Source organism: Spinacia oleracea, chromosome 5, assembly GCF_020520425.1.
Source record: "Spinacia oleracea cultivar Varoflay chromosome 5, BTI_SOV_V1, whole genome shotgun sequence".
Lineage (NCBI taxonomy): Eukaryota > Viridiplantae > Streptophyta > Magnoliopsida > Caryophyllales > Amaranthaceae > Spinacia > Spinacia oleracea.
Window position 1 is genome coordinate 43107363 of NC_079491.1, and position 13540 is coordinate 43120902.

At 36.5% G+C, this 13540-nt stretch overlaps 1 protein-coding gene across 1 annotated transcript; it reads right to left on the minus strand.

Annotated features, from left to right (window-relative positions):
- Window positions 1-7106: 7106 nt before the first annotated feature.
- On the minus strand, window positions 7107-11354 carry LOC110795551 (probable transcription factor KAN4). Its single transcript, XM_056829691.1, has 6 exons — window positions 10399-11354; window positions 10145-10221; window positions 9894-9942; window positions 9621-9756; window positions 7529-7604; window positions 7107-7444 (listed from the first exon to the last, which is right to left on the minus strand). Exons 1-6 carry the CDS (start codon window positions 10901-10903, stop codon window positions 7289-7291), a joined length of 999 nt encoding a protein of 332 aa, XP_056685669.1. The 5' UTR covers window positions 10904-11354; the 3' UTR covers window positions 7107-7288.
- Window positions 11355-13540: the final 2186 nt, after the last annotated feature.

The following is a 13540-nucleotide window of genomic DNA, read 5'->3' on the forward strand; positions in this document are numbered from 1 at the left end:
AGCAATAAATAACTTAAAGCATGCATAAGATAAATGTGATCTAGTATGGCCCGACTTCATCTTGAAGCTTTAACTTCAAAGTCCGTCTTGAAAATCTCCGTGGGAGGCACCATTTTCTTCAAATAGGATAAGCTATAATTAAAACTAATTACAACTATTTGATGGTACGCAGACCATATTTGAATTGAAAAACAACTTTGGTACTTTAGACCAACTACATTCAAATTAATGGTACGCAGACCATATTTTCTATCCTATTTGGGCCATACTAGTCACTTCATAACCTGCAAAACAGTACATATACAATATATACCATTCACCCATTCATTATCATGAATGGCCCACATAGCTGGTTAGTATAATACATTATGCATCACGTAAACATTTGCAGCAATTAATCAAGCGCACCAATAATCTACCAATTATTCAGTCCTTATTAATTCTAATCAAGTTGTTTTAACCTTAAGGATTTGTAGACCTAATCAAGAGTTTATGACTAAAAACCGCTCCCACTTAAACCAATAAATTCATATGCTTTACTAATTTTAAACATAAAAATGTATTTCTAGTCTAACCGGAAACATACAAATTTAATTAAAATTTAAAGCCCATATAAATTTATAATTGAATCCAAAATTTTTAATTTGATTTCAGTCGTATTTAAATTAATTCATGATTTTAATTTTAGTAAAATAATTAGAATAAATAAAATTTATTATAATTACAATATTCAAAATTAAAATCCAAGAAAATAATTTAAATTATTAATTTTGAAATTAATTAAAATTACGTGAACTGAAAATTTCAAATTAAACATTCAAAACGATCTAATCGCAACGCAAACACCCTACGCATCGCACGCCCATGGGCCACACGCACACAGCCATCGATGGCCATGTTCGCGCAGCCCATGCGCTCGTCGCATAGCTGCTGCATCTACCCATCGCAAGCCATCGCACAAGTTGGTGCTCGCTGCGCGCGCGCCAGCGCTCGATGCACGCGAGCCATCGCTCGCTGTGCGCGCTCGCCAGCGCTTGCTGCCTGCGCTCCAGCGCTCGATGCACGCGAGCCATCGCTCGCTGTGCGGGGGCAATTGCTCGCTGCGCGCGATCGACGCTGGGCGCAGCGCTCGTGGCACGCGAGCTTGCGCGCGCTTGCGCGAGGCAGTGCGCGTTGTGGCGCAGCTCGCTTGCTGCCCACACGCGACTGCCGTGCCTTGCCTTCGCCCATGCCCATTCGTCCATAGCTCGTGGCCCACGACACAAGGCAGGGCTGCTGCCTTGTGCTCGTGCACCATGCCCTTGCTCATTGCATTCGTGCCGCACGGGCGACGAGCTCCCTTGCTCGCCGTCGCATGCCCGCACTATACAATACCCCTTAAGGGTAACACGAAGCGTCCATTGCTTTGTGCGTGCAAGTTATATGAACGAATCGCATAAAAATTTAAAATTTATATTTAAAATTAATAACAAATTAATAAATTAATATTAATTTCATAATTTTAGGGCGAAAAATCGAAAATTTATTATTCAATTGATTTCCGATTATCATGGATTCAAGCCTAGGTCATAAAAATTTAAAATTTATCATAAATTTACAATTTTTATGGTGGTTTTTAATCATAGGTATCTAATTAAATTATAATTAATTATGGAAATCAAATTAATTCTAAATTATTCTAATTTTCAACAAATTAATCATAATTACAAATTAGATTGCATAATTAACAAGGCTAGGCATTCAAACTTGTTAAACATATACAGTAGGTCAATCAAAAATTCAAGATTTATCAACAAGAATCGCAAATATTTAATTTAACATCTTAAATTTACGAAATTTTGCATTCGAAAAACTAAAACCTTCGAAAAGTCATAGTTAGGCTTCGAATTTGAGAATTCTGGGTTCGGCAGAAAAATAATTTTTTTGTCAAAATTTTAGAATGCCTTTTACATGCGGAATTGACACAAAAATCACTCGTTTTGGATGAGTAACGAAGAAACTGCCGAAAAACTGCGTACGTATAATTAAATAAACGCAATTTGCAATTAATTAACAATTACGAAAATTAATCAACCCTTTTAATTCTTGCAAATTTGTAACATTTAACCATGTTCATGCAATTTAGATTATGAAAATAATAAGAGGCTCGTGATACCACTGTTAGGTTATGATACATATGACAATTCATAAATCATGCGGAAACAACCATTAAGCCAGGAATACATATTATTTACACATAATCATATAGCATAATTTAGATGCATACTCTTTGTTGCGTGCCTTCCCTAGCTGCGCCCGAACCGAACAAGAACAAGTCTTTAGGACTCCAAGTGTCGTCCCTCCGTAGATAGTCCACAACACGTCCGGATCCGCCTTAAGATTGACCAACTAGAATCGCCCCTAAGGTACTATAAATTTTCGGCACTTTTGAGCAAGATGTGTGACTGAATTTTTCTCTCAAAAACTCACTTTGAATACTTGAATAACTCGTTATAAATTGTGAACCCAGGCCACATATTTATAGGGGTATGGAAAGAGAATTGGAATCCTATTAGGATACGAATTAATTAAATTAGAATTATAATAAAACTCTTATTTAATTAATTTATCAAATAGAATTAGGAATTTAATCATTAAACGAATTCTGCACGTTTTAGGTTTCGTATGCGAACACAAACACTTACGCGAGCATGACCCGCAAGCGTGCAGGCCATGCCCGCGCACAGCCCACACGGCCGCACGGCCCACGCGAGCTACAAGCCCACGCGAGGTGCAGCAATGCTCGCAGCCCACTGCTCGCAGCTGCGCGCGCTGCGCAAGCTGTGCGCGCTGCCACGGCCTGCTGGGCCTGGCCTTGCGCTGGGCCTGGCGTGGCCTTGGCTGTTCGTGTGGCGCGCTTGGCTTGCTGGGCGATGGCCTGGCTTCGTGCTGGGCCCTCTTCCGGCAGGCCTCGTCCGATGCTTATTCGTACGATACGCTTCCGATTAAATTCCCGATTCCGGAATTTATTTCCGATACGAACAATATTTAATATTTTCGATTCCGGAATTTATTTCCGTTTCGAACAAATATTTAATATTTCCGTTTCCGGAATTACTTTCCGATTCCGATAATATTTCCGATTCTGACAATATTTCCGTTTCCGGCAATATTTCCGATTCCGGCAATATTTCCATTTCCGATAATATTTTCCGATACGTACCATGTTTCCGTTTCCGGCAACATCTACGACTTGGATAATATTTATATTTCCGATACGATCCATATTTCCGTTTCCGGCAATATCATCGTTTCCGGAGTATTCATTTCTTGCCTGTGACGATCTCAGCTCCCACTGAAACCAAGATCCGTCGATTCCGAATATCCATAGTTGGAGTATTTAATGCCATTAAATACTTGATCCGTTTACGTACTATTTGTGTGACCCTACGGGTTCAGTCAAGAGTAAGCTGTGGATTAATATCATTAATTCCACTTGAACTGAAGCGGCCTCTAGCTAGGCATTCAGCTCACTTGATCTCACTGAATTATTAACTTGTTAATTAATACTGAACCGCATTTATTAGACTTAACATAGAATGCATACTTGGACCAAGGGCATTATTTCCTTCACTTGTTGGCATCAATCAAATGATTGAGGCCTGCTTGAGTGACTCCGTCGCCAGCGGCTTCGGGCATCGACTCTTTTAGGACATACTCCTTTTCTTCCTGCATAAGAACTATTTGCAAGTTCCTTTGCCAGTCAAAGAAGTTTTCCCCGTTCAACTTCTCCTTTTCGAGAATTGATGGGATGTTGAATGAATTGTTGTTTGCCATAGTTAAAACTACAATTGAAAAGAATAAACAAATAAATAACCATTTACAATTTCTCTTAATAAACTTAAATTCTAGCATTCATGCATAATTCAATATTTATTAAGCATTTTATTCGAGTTATGTGTTCCGGCTGGTGTGAATAAAATGAATCCAAGATCCTTAAATCAATTCTAGTTAAATTAAATCATTAGAATTTAATGTTTAATCAAACACCTAAGTGTTTCAGATTTAACAAAAATATTCAATTTGAGTAGAATTAGGAAAACAAGATTAAGCAAGCAACCCTAAACGACCAAGGCTTTGGTCGTACGAAGCCTCGCACCCACGCAGCCCACGAGGGGCGCTGATGCTCGGCTTTGTTAGGTTATGATACATATGACAATTCATAAATCATGCGGAAAAAACCATAAAGCCAGGAAAACATATTATTTACACATAATCATTTAGCATAGTTTAGATGCATACTCTTTGTTGCGTGCCTTCCCTAGCTGCGCCCGAACCGAACAAGAACAAGTCTTTAGGACTCCAAGTGTCGTCCCTCCGTAGATAGTCCACAGCACGTCCGGATCCGCCTTAAGATTGACCAACTAGAATTGCCCTTAAGGTACTACTTATTTTCGGCAAAATGGGCAAGAGTTATGGCTGATTTTTCTGCTTAAAAATCCTAGTTTTGAATACTTGAAAACTTATGTATAAATAATGACCCTAGGCCCTTATTTATGGAGGTATGGAAAAGGAATTGTAATCCTACTAGGATGTGGATTTGTTAATTAGAACTTTATTAGGACTCTAAATAACAAAGAAAATCTAATAAGATTAGGATTTTAATCTTCGCACGAATCCTAATAGAATTAGGATTTCCCGCACACGCATCGTACGAGCCGTGCACCCGCGCAGGCCTTGCGGCCCACGACAAGCGCACAGCCCATGTGCGGTGCTGGGTGCGCGCGCGCCCTTGGCTGGGCCTGGCCTTGCGCTGGGCCTGGTCGAGGCGTGCGTTGCTGCGTGCGGCTCGCTGGGCGATGGCCTGGCTTCGTGCTGGGCCTTCGTCTAGCGGGCCTCGTCCGATGCTAATTCGTACGATACGCTTCCGATTAAATTCCCGATTCCGGAATTCATTTCCGATACGAACAACATTTAATATTTCCGATTCCGGAATTAATTTCCGTTTCGAACAAATATTTAATATTTCCGTTTCCGGAATTATTTTCCGATTCCGATAATATTTCCGATTCTGACAATATTTCCGTTTCCCGCAATATTTCCGATTCCGACAATATTTCCATTTCCGATAATATTTTTCCGATACGTACCATGTTTCCGTTTCCGGCAAAATCTACGACTTGGATAATATTTATATTTCCGATACGATCCATATTTCCGTTTCCGGCAATATCGTCGTTTCCGGAGTATTCATTTCTTGCCTGTGACGATCTCAGCTCCCACTGAAACCAAGATCCGTCCATTCCGAATATCCATAGGTGGAGTATTTAATGCCATTAAATACTTGATCCGTTTACGTACTATTTGTGTGACCCTACGGGTTCAGTCAAGAGTAAGCTGTGGATTAATATCATTAATTCCACTTGAACTGAAGTGGCCTCTAGCTAGGCATTCAGCTCACTTGATCTCACTGAATTATTAACTTGTTAATTAATACTGAACCGCATTTATTAGACTTAACATAGAATGCATACTTGGACCAAGGGCATTATTTCCTTCAGGCTTGGCCCAATAGATGGGCACTGCTTTGCTCGGCCTGCCTTGCTGCTCGCTCACGAGCGCGGGCTTTGCTGGGCGCTGGACCTGGCTTCGTGTTGGGCCGTGCGTCTAGCAAGCTCGTCCGTCGATCGTTTCGTACGCGCGCTTCCGATTCGTTTTCCGATTCCGGAATTCATTTCCGATTCGAACAATATTTAATATTTCCGTTTCCGGAATTTATTTCCGATTCGAACAAATATTTAATATTTCCGATTCCGGATTTTATTTCCGATTCCGACAATATTTCCGATTCCGGTAATATTTCCGTTTCCGGCAATATTTCCATTTCCGATAATATTTTCCGATACGTACCATGTTTCCGTTTCCGGCAACATCTACGACTTGGATAATATTTATATTTCCGTTCCGATCCATATTTTTGTTTCCGGCAATATCATCATTTCCGAAGTATTCATATTTTTCCCTTTTGACGATTTTAGCTCCCACTGGAACCGAGATCCGTCGTTTCCGAATGTTCATAAATAGAGTATTTAATTCACTTAAATACTTGATCCGTTCACGTACTATTTGTGTGATCCTACGGGTTCACTCAAGAGTAAGCTGTGGATTAATATTATTAATTCCACTCGAACTGAAGCGGCCTCTAGCTAGGCATACAACTCACTTGATCTCACTGAATTATTAATTTGCATAATTAATTAATATTGAACCGCATTTATTAGACTTATCATTGAATGCATACTTGGACCAAGGGCAGTATTTCCTTCAAGGAAGTCTTGGAACATTTTTTGCGATTTGAGAATGACTTGCCTAAAAGGTGTTTTGGTTCCTTTTTGTGGAAATAGCAGATCGGGATACACCATTTGCTCGGTTTTAATGGGCCGACGTCTGGGATGCTCGGTTTTATTGGTCGACGTCCGGTATTTTGAGTTGGTATATGATTTTGTGTAGAATTGTGATTCGGAGTTGATTTTTGGACTCGGGTATTGGAGATTAGACTTGGAAATCGAACTTAAGATGGCATCCGGGATTAGAAAACAGACTCGGTGATTTGATTTTTGTGGAAGCATAAATTGGAGATTGGACTTGAAAATAGGATTCTTGGATCTTGGAACGAGGGTTTGGAATTGGATTTAGGAATTAGAACTTAGTCCAAAGCCATATATATTAGGGCTTTAGTTCGGAGTTGTCCAACTAAAATTATATTAGTGATTCTGCTGGTATCGTCATAGGACTTTTAGAGGAGACACAAATTTTGTGTAATGTTTAGCGTCCAACTAGACATACACTACAAAAAATTGTACCATTAATGACGGGAAATCGCGTCGCTAAAGGTTAATAATCATTGATTAATGACGGGATTTCTGGTTGCGAACCCGTCATAAAAAAAGGTCGTCGTTAATGGAAAATTCCGTCGTTAACCCGTCGTAAAAGACATTTGTGACGGTTGTTCCCGTCTTTGTTTGGTTGTTAGCCCCGTCGCAAAAGCCTTTTGCGACGGGATTTTTGAACCGTCGTAATTAGGCTGGTTGTCGTTAAAAATACAAATTCTTGTAGTGATAGCTTGCTTAGACAACTTCCACGATTTGCATTAATTCGAAAGATAAGAACAAGTTAGTTAACATGAACGGCAGTGAACATGTTTGTGAAAAATGTTCCAAGGACAAGACCAATTGCTTGAACATAAGAACAGGTAATTAACATCTAACATGATAATTCTAGCTAATTAATACATGATTAGTTAATCATCTCAACACTTAAGTAGATTCATATCATTGGAACTCGGCCGTCCTAAGGTGAATTCTAAATTCAACAAACTTTGATCAGCAGATGAAAAACATACAGCTGATCCAAGCTGTTCTTGCTCCATGCTTGATAGGTTAAGTACATTATCACACCCGTCCACCTAGTAAATGAAAACGAGAATGTATCAAATAACATTCTCATTAATGTACGTCATTAACAGTGACATAATCTTATGAACAAGTACCTTGGAATGAGAATAAAGGCGTCGAATCAAGGGGGATCCGTCGTCTGCAACATGTAAGGATGATAGCCATGGACCTCTGCGAACAAGTATCGATCGTGTTAATACATCACTTTCTTCATTAGTGCATAACAAATATATCATCATTAGTTCAAACAAATACTATTCATTTAGTTTCATAACAAATAAATGATCATTTGTCCAAATTGTATAGGATCTCATAATGCCACTTTTGGTAGGGCGTTTTCTCCAAAAGGAAACCAAAACAAGCCTTGATATTCTCAAACGCACACTAATTAAATTTTTTTTTTCTTATGTTCATAACTAATTGCCAGATTATCTTAATTTCACATAAATAAGTATTATCTTCCTTTATAAAAGTTCTTTACAATTATTATGTTTAATTAAATTAGTGCTTTGATTCAATTGCAAAAAGTTTATAAAACTAACATCTCAACTTTTTTTTTTTTGGTGTAGTTATTGAGAGAGCCTTAAAATAACAATAACTTCATATATTCGATTACATGTCGCAGTTTGAATATCAGTTCTAAGACTTCAAGAAACTACGTATATATATACCAGTGGTTAGAAGAAGACGTCGCCAACAATTTCTCTATCACAAAACTGGTTCTGATTTACACTATAAAAGATGCGCGCGACTGTTAGTTTTAGACGGGAGGAGTAACACTAGACCATACGAATACAATGACCGAAAGTACTATCCTCCATTAAATTTGCAAGATCTTAGACAACTAGCATTGTAGGGAATACTAGCCAGCTTCATAGGATACCACCCGGCACTCACGCAAAATCAAGTCAACAATGAACATTAAATACAAGACAAAGTTCACACAAAAAAAAAAAAAAAATACTCGTACAAGACAAAGTCGATCACAAAGGAGACTTGTTAGATAGACGTTACAAAATTTATAAACATACATTCATTCATTCATTCAAACATTGATGGTAAAAGCTATCCTATTAATAATTAAAAATAAATTTACTGCAACTTCTACAGAGTTATTGCGTTGAGATTCGAGCTAAACTACTACTTGACTTTTTTTTTCCCCGCATTTGGGGATCTGGACATTCACTAATCTGACGGATAAGAATAAACAAAGAGGATAATTAATTATGTTATTATTATATTTAATTATTTGGAAGAATAAAACCAAAAAGAACAAACACTTTATACACCTAAATCATAGATATGATCTTTTTTTCTTCTCCAAATTCGATGTATGAAGAAAGGTTTTTATTGAAAGTTGTATAATTATGAAGAAAGGTTTTTATTGAAAGTTGTATAATTATAAATATTCTAATTTTGATTTTTATAAAAATTTTGAGAAAATTACTATTCCCTCCATTTTAGATTAATTTTTACACTTATATGGATGGGCACATAATATTGAGAGATAAATTATTGTTTGATTATCAAATATTATTTTATTAAAAAAAATAGATGTGAAAGGAGATAATGAAATATTATTTTATTGAAAAAATAGATGTGATAGAAGATAATAAAGTTTTTTTTTTAATGTAATAGAGTGTGAGAACATAACCTTTTTTTCAACGTAAAGAGAGAAGTGTATTAAAATAAGTGTGTGTTCTTCCCAAAATAGAAGTGTAAAAATTAATATTGAGCTGATGAAAATAAAAAAGTATAAAAACTAATGTCGAACAGATGAAATAAAAAGTTTAACAACTAACATAGGACAAAAGGAGTATTATTTGTATGGTTTACCCCTTTAACAAAGAGAGAGACAATATGTTGGAGCCAAAAACAATCACCACCACCGAGACAATTCTTGTGTATAATGTACATTGTGTCTATTATGTCATAATAATATGTGTTTGCATTCTTATTGTGTTTCCACGTTTTGTGGGTTTTTACCATAGTTGACCCTATAAACGATTTTTTTTAAAAAAAAAGAAAAAACTAAAAATAACGTGCCAAACAGAATTGTTCAACTCTCAAATCAAAGGAAATGTACTACAGTAAAAACATTAGTGAGGCAAAGACTCTACAAGATTGGACAAAAATCCGCAGTTGTATTCCAAAAGTACCCCCAGGAAAACCGAAAAGGAAACTTACAAATTTGTTTTGGGTAATAATGGTGGTGGTGGAGTAGGAGATGATGGGTTGAGAGAATAAGAAGGATAATTAGAATCAGCTTTTTCTGAAGAAAATTGGTTTGAACCCATCATGTCTTCCTGGTGTAATGCTAGACCTGAAAAATGATACCAAAATTTTCTTTGCTTTAATTAATATGTCAGAAAATAAACGAAGAACATTCTATATATATTTCAAAAAACAGGAATAATAATAATACAAGAGAATGAGTACTAAGAAGACACTCCAAATCACCTGAAGATGATAATGTTGCTTTGTCAGTGGTCTTGACTGTTCTATACATCTACATATGAACACACCAACAAATACAACAAATTAGGTACAAAATTGTAACTCCAAAAATAAAAAGGGTCCACTTTGTTAAGATTATTCTTGCTAGTTGCTACAATTCATGTTTCTTTTGTTCTTACTTCCTTGTTATTGAATCTTGATCAAAATCATATATAGGACGACTATATATATATATATATATAGTTTCCACATACCTGCAAGTGACTCTTGACATGCGCTAGGGTTAGATCCTTCACATTCATCAACTCCAGCACCGATTTCGGCGTCGCTCCTAATCAATCCAAGTTAAAAAAACAAAAAACAAAAAACATATATGTATCTATTAGAAAGAAGAAAAAGAAAAAAAAAGAAATTTAGGTTTGTATTAACAGACATACAATTAAGAGAGCTAAAATAATGGTTTTGAATAAAATCATGTTGTATAATATATTTAAAACTAGTAGCTTACTCTCATGACCACCAAGTAACTGAACAGCGTGAATAAAGTGAGCATGGAGAGTAGAAGTCCATCTCATCCTAGGAGCTCTAACACTCCTCTTACCCCCACTAGTCGACGACCTCGAGTTCCTCTTAAAATCACGGCCGTAGATTTGAGGCTGGTGATTAAATTGGGTATAATGGTGAAGATTATAACAATCACTACTACTATTACTATTATTATTACCATTAAACCCTCGAAACGGAGCTAGCCCATCAAAACGACTCATATGATCAAACCCTAAGCTCAACATAGGCCCGTTTATATTATTGTTTGTATCAATCTCATTGTAACTTATCTCGCTACCATCAGCACTAGTCCCTGACTCCGTAGTTGTGGTAGTTGAGCCCCGGTCACTGTAAAAAGTGACTTTCTTCGTGCTCATCAGCTCATTCAGCTCGCTAGATGCTCCATAGTTGTCTTTCTCATTTGTTAGAGTGATCGAAGGCGGACTGATTTGCAGTGAAAGATCCATAGTCAAACGGATCTGAAGCTGAGAACTGAGAACAACTAGGAGAAAGCTAGCTAGTTATATAAAGAAGAAGACTGACAAATAAGTGGTTGGTAAATGCTAATAACTTATTGATTAGATCATGAGTACCTTATGATTTTTTGCATGGGTTTCTATAAAAGATAACTATTTTTAATACAGAAATTAATTTCTCTCTGAAGCAAGGTTTGATGTTGAAGAAATAATAAATATTTTTGCAGTAAAGGAGGAATTGCAGAAGAGTAGTCAGAAGGTTTGAAGGGAGAAAGAAAGAGTTAAAAGGTGTATTTAAGGATGCAGAAGGATCAGAGAACTTTAGCTGAACAATAGTGACTAACAAATTAGGATTGAAAACAAAAAAATACTCTCATTTTACTTGCCCTCACTTTAATCAAAAGGCTTTTAAAATAATTGATCTAATTAACGAATGAGACGGGAGAGTATAATATATTTGGTCCTTATGACAATCAAAGGCGTAACAAAAATCACTAAGGAGTAGAGATAAAGTTTGTACTTTAACCTATGGTATAGGATCTTTAGGGTTTTTTAGTTGGTTAATACTTCCTCTGTTCCTAATTTTTTGTCTCATGCATCAATTGAGCTTTCTTGAGAGTGATGGATAGCTTAGTTGGTTAGAGTTTCCATCCCGGTTTCAGGTGATCGTGGGAACGATTCTCATCCCGTGGCTCATTTGCACAAAAAAATAAAATCAATTGAGCTTTATTAAGATTCGATTGTGTAGAATTGAGAAAAGATAAAAGTGGTAGGCTAAATATATTTTATGTGAGAATAAAGTTATGGTTCATGAACTTTATGATAATGGGTCAATATTTTAAGGACGATATAAAATGACAAATAGGGCAAATAAAAAGGGACATAGAGAGTAGATCTGAATATAAACGATGTGGTGTGAGTATAATTTACTTTGTAAATATTTAATATTTGGAAATGTCTGCAGAGGGAATGGGTTGGAATACGAGAAAACAAAATGGGTAATGTTCAATGGAATATTTTTGAAGGAATTCAATTTAGAATTTAATGGGAGGTGAGACTGAGTGATGAGTTATTACTACTTCATTCTCATCGCTTTCTCCATTATCCCTTTCGTAGCTCCCACTCCTAGTCATGTTCTCTATATTTATGTGTGCCCACTTTGGAACTTTTTTTACGGTTTTCTTGTTCTTATTCTTTAATTATTACTTCATTTTTATTTTTATTATTTTTGTGGAGCGCTAAAAGCCGCCCCACATTACTCAAAACCGCCCCACTATTTTACTTTAATATTCTTATATAATGAAACTTTTCTCCCAAATTAATTACCCCATCTATTTCGAAGAGAGAAAGTATCTTCATCCAAACCACCACCATACACCCATAAAAAAAATTATTTAAACCAAGCAATTTTATTTGTCGATAAGTACATTAATCAATAAATAAAAAAATACTAATTTAATTTTGATTCCACAAACTTATGCATTTTAAGTTTACACCATGGTAGAGACTTATGCATTTTAAGCTCACACCATGGCATAGACTTATGCATTTTAAGCTCACACCATGGCATAGACTTATGCATTTTAAGCTCACACCATGGCATAGACTTATGCATTTTAAGCTCACACCATGGCATAGACTTATGCATTTGAAGCTCCTGCCATGGTACGAGCTTAAAATTCATAAGTCTGTACCATGGTACAAGGTTAAGATGCATAAGTCTCTTAATCTTTTCTCCGAAACAAATTACATCAAATTCAACAACAAACCAAAACATTAAATAGTATAGAATTATGAGTTTTGAGCTCCGACCATGGTATACACTTATGAAGTTTAAGCTCCTTCCATGGTACGAGCTTAAAACATAAGTCTATACCATGGTCGGAGCTCAAAACTCATAAGTCTGTACCATTGTACATGCTTAAACTTCATAAGTCTGTACCATGGTACAAACTAGAAATGCATAAGTTTCTGAATATTTTTTTCCGAAAAAAGTCCTCTTGTGAATTTGATGTTCCACCGGTAATCTCGGCCATGTAAAAATTATTTCACATTATGTTTAGGGTGGGCGGTAAAAAGGGAAAAGGTAAAGAATAATGGTAAATGCTAAAATGAGGGGGTAAATAAAGGGGGTATATGGGTAAAATATTTGGGCGGTTTTGAGTAATATGGGACGGTAAATATTAAGCCCCTATTTAAAGACTAGTGAATCGGATTTCTTGCAACAAGTAAACCAATTTTGGGGTATGGACGTTGTCAATGGTTACTTGGTGAGGTGAATGATAACGAAAATCTCCACCTCCGAAAAGTTACGAGGGTAAGGATCAAATATTTAAAATACCGTTACCTTAACATTAATATGTTGGTCTATGTATTCCTTTCGTCCCATAATATGTTAGATAATAGTCTTTACATTACATACGTTGATATGTGGGAGTGTTCTCTCACGTGGAAGAAATATGTTGTTTTGCATATCTTTAAGTATCTTCATGTGCTACGTATATTAAATATGATATGAGCTCAAGTTATTGGCCCAAGTGGAGCATTGAGCTTGGTGTGGGGTTGATGATATGGCTATATATTATTAATCAATACTTAGCACTTTGCACGTGGCATGGACACGGTTTA

What these genes read in the sequence shown, in the direction of transcription:
- LOC110795551 (XM_056829691.1), bottom strand. Translation starts at nt 10,903, where the DNA reads ATGGATCTTTCACTGCAAATCAGTCCGCCTTCGATCACTCTAACAAAT. An exon ending in ATGTCAAGAGTCACTTGCAG is followed by an intron (nt 9,943 to 10,144) that starts GTATGTGGAAAC and finishes GTTCATATGTAG; the next exon opens with ATGTATAGAACAGTCAAGAC. An exon ending in AGCAACATTATCATCTTCAG is followed by an intron (nt 9,757 to 9,893) that starts GTGATTTGGAGT and finishes ATCATTTTTCAG; the next exon opens with GTCTAGCATTACACCAGGAA.